At 57.0% G+C, this 1,003-nt stretch overlaps 1 protein-coding gene across 1 annotated transcript in view; it reads right to left on the bottom strand.

The window, feature by feature from the left end:
• The window catches only part of NCOR2 (nuclear receptor corepressor 2), a 172,730-nt gene that overhangs the window by 54,190 nt on the left and 117,537 nt on the right, over positions 1–1,003 (bottom strand). Inside the window, 1 exon segment of the mRNA XM_014533346.1 lies at positions 827–974. Within this exon segment, the coding sequence (XP_014388832.1) occupies positions 827–974 (148 nt within the window).

Here is a 1,003-nt window from a genome sequence, read left to right as displayed (position 1 = left end):
GACCTCTCGGCTGCGGCCAGAACCCTCCTTCGGGCACCGGGTGACCGATCCTCACTGCCCCCTGAGCAGCACCCGGGGGAGGGTTCCCCGAGGACGGGGCAGGAACGCCGCCCGGACACCGGGGCGCTGCCTGGGACACGACGCAGCCCGAGCCTCAGTCGTGCGATGTATCAACCAGACGGGATATTCTCGACCAACAGGTTGGTTCAACTTGTCAACAGTTCAGGTCAAAAAACTATTTTCAAAAAATAAATTTTTTTTTCTAAAATGTGATAGGACACCAGGTGTCACTAGGGCTGTGCTGATCTTCACAGGGTCAGGAGGGCGGGACGGACAGTGCCCGTGGGCCCAGAGCCTCGGTTACCGCTGTTGCCACCACATCACCATCACCATCACCACCAACCTTATCACCATCATCACCATTATCACCACCATCATCATACTTACCACCATCACCATCATCTCCACCATCACCATCACCACCACCATCCTTACCACCATCATCACCACAATCACCATCACCATCTTCTTCACCATCATTTTCACCATCATCACTATCACCACCAACCTTATCACCATCATCACCATCACCACCATCACCATACTTACCATCATCACCATCATCACCACCATCACCACAATCACCACCATCATCATCACCATCACCATTCTTACCACCATCACCATCTTCTTCACCATCATTTTCACCACCATCACCATCACACCATCACTGTCACCACCTCGCTCTCCCCTGTGAGGCGGGCCAGGCCCCTCAGAAGGACCCAGACGTTTCTGGGGAAGGTCAGCTCCCACCGACCGCCCTCACCTTCTGCCTCCTCCGCCATTTCCTCCTCGTTCCCGCTGGCGCCCGACGCCTCCATCTCCTCGTCCTCGACCACGGGCGGGAAGGCGGCCTCCTCGCTGGCGGCGGCCGGGGCCTTCTTCTTCTTCCGGCGCGCGTTCCTCTCCTTCTCCTGGGACAGGGCAAGCAGCGTCAGGGCCT

This window comes from Myotis brandtii, unplaced genomic scaffold, assembly GCF_000412655.1.
Source record: "Myotis brandtii unplaced genomic scaffold, ASM41265v1 scaffold97, whole genome shotgun sequence".
NCBI lineage: Eukaryota > Metazoa > Chordata > Mammalia > Chiroptera > Vespertilionidae > Myotis > Myotis brandtii.
Note: the sequence above shows the minus strand (reverse complement) of the source record. Positions and strands in the feature narration are given on the sequence as shown.